At 56.4% G+C, this 3,807-nt stretch overlaps 1 protein-coding gene across 1 annotated transcript in view; it reads left to right on the top strand.

Annotated features, from left to right (window-relative positions):
- Positions 1-3,211: 3,211 nt before the first annotated feature.
- Scarf2 (scavenger receptor class F member 2) overlaps positions 3,212-3,807 on the top strand; it is a gene marked incomplete at its 5' end in the record, with an annotated part of 4,470 nt that continues 3,874 nt past the window's right edge. Inside the window, 2 exon segments of the mRNA XM_033758561.1 lie at positions 3,212-3,434; positions 3,521-3,804. Coding sequence (XP_033614452.1) covers positions 3,212-3,434; positions 3,521-3,804 — 507 coding nt within the window.

Below are 3,807 nucleotides of genomic sequence, written 5' to 3'. Positions count from 1 at the left end.
GTCCTCCGGTAACGGGGCCGGTCCTGGGATGGGGATCCAGTGGCAGGATGGAGCGCTAGGGAGCTGGAGCGGGAGAGCCCTTGGAGCCCACGCTACTAGCAGCGAGCGCGCCTCAGGAGTCCGACTGTTTCTGTAACCAAGAGCCGAAGGTTTTGTTGTGGTTGTTTTTGGTACAGGGGATCGAACTTGGGTCCTTGCGCTTTCGAGGTAGGCGGCGGCAGCACTGAGCTAAGTCCCCGGCCCAAGAGCTGGAGTCCGTGTTCAGATTCTGGTGCCAGGCTTGCCCAGCTGTGTGAACCTCTCCGCTTCAGTACCCTGGAGTTGGTGGTGGAACCCACCTCAAGGGGCTGAGGGGTGGGTTCTGGGACAAGGCTCCAAATCCAGAGGGCCCATTGGAAGCTCAGGAAGGAGCCCTGGGCTGTACAGAGCCTAACAGGGCAATCAATGGTGGAGAAGAACCTGGGAGGGAGGCTGGGCAGGCCTCAAGGGGTCTGCTCCTCTTGTGAGTCCTTGGGCTTCTTTTCTGAGACGGTTGAAACCCAAGGGGTTTTGCACAGAGGAGGGTGGAATCTGACCAGATTTGGTTGTGAGCGGCACTGAGAGGCAGCTAGGAAGTCAGGAGATACCTAGAGGCACCATCGAGATCGAAGGTGGCTCTCTGGAGGCTGGTGTACAGTAGAGGAGACTTGGCTCTACTCTAGATGTGGTCTGAAAGAGAAGACAGGTGTATTTCTCTGGGTGGATCTGTTGTGGGCGTGAGAGAGGAGTCTGATGCCTCCTGGGTCCTGAAAGGACGGGGGTGCCCTGAGATGGAGAAGACCTGGGGTCCAGAGGAAGTCAAGAGTTCAGTTTTGGGTAAGTTGGGTATGAGATTCCTGTGAGCTCTCCGGCGGTGACATTGTCCAGGGGGCAGTTGGATTTGTGTCTGCCATTGAAGGAGAGGTGCCCAGTGGAGGACTCCAAGACCCTGTGAGGATGGGACCTTGTGAGCTTCTTGAAGGAGCCAGTGTAGACAGAACAGAGGAGAAGAAGATTGAGGATGAGGACAAAAACCAAAGGAGAAGGGCCTTCTGGGGGCAGAAGGGCCAGGCGAGTGTCAGGTCACAAGTGGGGTCATGGCATGCAGAGAGTCTTCTTCCCATGGACTTAGAGACAGAACAGGTCAGCGTCAAGCACAGGTACAATAAAGAGGGTCTAAAGATGGGAGAAATCATAGCAGGCTTGCATCACAGTGATATTAAGATCTGTCAGGGAATAGCTGGGCGTGGTGGTGCGTGCCTGTAATCCCAGCACTCGGGAGGCTGAGGCAGGAGGATCACCCTGAGTTCGAGACCAGCCTGGGCTACACAGTGAGTTCCAGGTCAGTCTCAACTACATAGTGAGACGCTGCCTCCAAAAAAAAAAAAAAAAAAAAAAAAGATCTGTTGGGGAGCCACGCATGGTAGCACTGGCCTATGATCCCAGTACTCTGAGAGGCTGAGGAAGAACGATGGGGAATTTAGCGATTTAGCACGACCTTGCCTCGAGGAAAAAAAATCTCTAGGGACAGCCTACAATATATCAAGCTTGCTGCTGTGCCCTGGCTCTCCAAGGTCTCACCCCCACTTATACAGCAAGTGTGGGACCTGCACCCCTCCCAGCTATGTTTTGCTGTCTCACCTTCATAAGATCTTGAGTTTGTGGGTTTGCCTGGCCTGCTCTGCTAGTCATTCCTTGAAGAAAAAGCTTGTTCTTGGTGAACAGAAATGGGCTATGTCTTGCCGGTGGCTGTTAGCTGTACGGCAGTGAGACCTGGTGCCCACTATGCTGGGTAATGACAGACTGTACTTGGGCTTCCTGGGGACTGTGCTAGAATTCCTCGGGTCACCATGGACTGGAGCGGACTGGAGAGCAGACAGCGATGTGAACCACCACGGCGGAGCTCTTAGCACATGCCACACACTGCATACACTGAGGCTCTCTCAACCCTCCTTCCAAACCCATGGCCCTGTTCTATAGCTAGGGAGCCTGCTCCTCAGAGAGGTGAAACTCCACGCCTGCAGTCGTCCAGCAGTGGCAGACCCAGTCGTCAAACCCAGCTGAGTGTGGCCCTGAACCTACCTGGCTTCTAGCCACTGAGCGACATACCAAGCTGCCCAGGGCAGAGGCCTCCTCAGAAGGCCACCTAACGAGGCTGCTTTTGGAGGGACACTTGGGTAAGCTCTCCATCCTTGGACTAGGGTGCCAAGGGAAAGTCATGGGCTGACGGAATCTGCTCCGCCTATAGATGAGTTCCTTGGAGCCCATGGGTCAGGCTGGACGAATGGAGACAAGGGGTAGGAAATCCAGGCCTATCCTGTGTGCCTGTCTGTGGTTTACAGCTTTATTTGTAGAAAATATGCTAGGCTTTATCCCCCCAGTTTGGGGTTTTATGGATCTTTCTTTCCAGGTCCTAACTTTAGGCTGAAGGAGAACCAAGCTCTTTCAGTGAGAAAGAGGCTCTCCTGGGGCCCCCTATTCAGGGTGTGGCTTTATCTTGGGCTGGGAAATAGAATGAATCTTCTGCAGTCCGGGCAGGTACGCAGGGCATGGTGTGGGCCAGATGCAGCTTTTCCCTTCAGTCTTTTCAACCCCACCAGGGACTTCAGGATCCCTCCCAACTCCTCCCACAACCACATTCTGGTTTTAGATTTGGATGCTTCGGGAGATGAATACTCCCTTTCTCTAAAGTGTGAATGGCTGCTATATCCCTGTAGAACATTCTTTTCGGTCTAATGGGGCTCTAGAAACCTGCAGTGTCTTAGGTACTTTCTCGTTACTGGGACAAAATACCCAACAACACCCACAAGTCAAAGGAGGAAGTTTTATTTTTAGCTCACAGTGTGTAGAGATTTCAGTCCACAGTCGGCTGGTTCTGTGGTCGAGGAGAGGACTGTGTGGCAAGGCCGGCAGAAAGCAGCATTAAGGGAGAAGAAAGGGTGTACACCCTTCCAGCCTACAGTGACCCACCTCCTCCCACCCGCGCTCACCCAGCCATAACCCAGCGGTGGGCTGATCCAGTATCACATACGCGTGGGGCCCCTTTCGACAGGCCTAGTGGCTGGGGAGGAGGGCACCAAGGTGTAGGTGGGATGGGAGGGCTGGGAAGTTCTTGGAGGCTCGTTGTTTCTGGTGTGTCCTCTGGTGCCCAGTGCCTGAGTGCTGGACCTTGTGTCTTTGTACTGCACCTTGAGTTTCCCAAACCTACTACAGGCTGGCCCTCGGTAACCACCTCCCCAGGGCCAATTCAAGGAGGTGCAGCAGAGGGGGAGAGAGGGAGGAGCCCGGGCGGTGCAGACCGCCTTCCCCAAAGGGGTGGGACGGAGGGGTGTCAGCCTCTGCTCCTTCTGCCCGCAGCTCCCAAGTGCCCGCGTGCTGCACTGGCTGGAGACAGCAGGGAGACGAGTGCGGGATCGGTGAGTCGGGCGCCCCGGGGGTCCGGGAGGGAGTGGGGGCGGAGGAGAAACCCTGGCAGCTCCCGCTCCATCTGTCTCGTCCTCAGCTGTGTGCGAAGGCAACTCCACGTGCTCGGAGAACGAGGTGTGCGTGCGGCCTGGCGAGTGCCGCTGCCGCCACGGCTATTTCGGTGCCAACTGCGACACTAGTGAGCCTGGGGCGGGGCCGACGCTGGGCGGCGAGGCGGAGAAACTGGAGAACGAGGGAGAGGGCTGGGGCCGGGGCGGGGTGAGGCCCGATCCGGAGGAGGCGGATCCCCTGAGGCCGGAGACAGGGCCCTGGACGGCCGCCCGAGCCGAGAACGGAACTTCCTCCCTCTCCTCCCGCAGAGTG

This window comes from Fukomys damarensis, unplaced genomic scaffold (assembly GCF_012274545.1).
Source record: "Fukomys damarensis isolate Sample0158 unplaced genomic scaffold, DMR_v1.0_HiC HiC_scaffold_34, whole genome shotgun sequence".
Lineage (NCBI taxonomy): Eukaryota > Metazoa > Chordata > Mammalia > Rodentia > Bathyergidae > Fukomys > Fukomys damarensis.
Note: the sequence above shows the minus strand (reverse complement) of the source record. Positions and strands in the feature narration are given on the sequence as shown.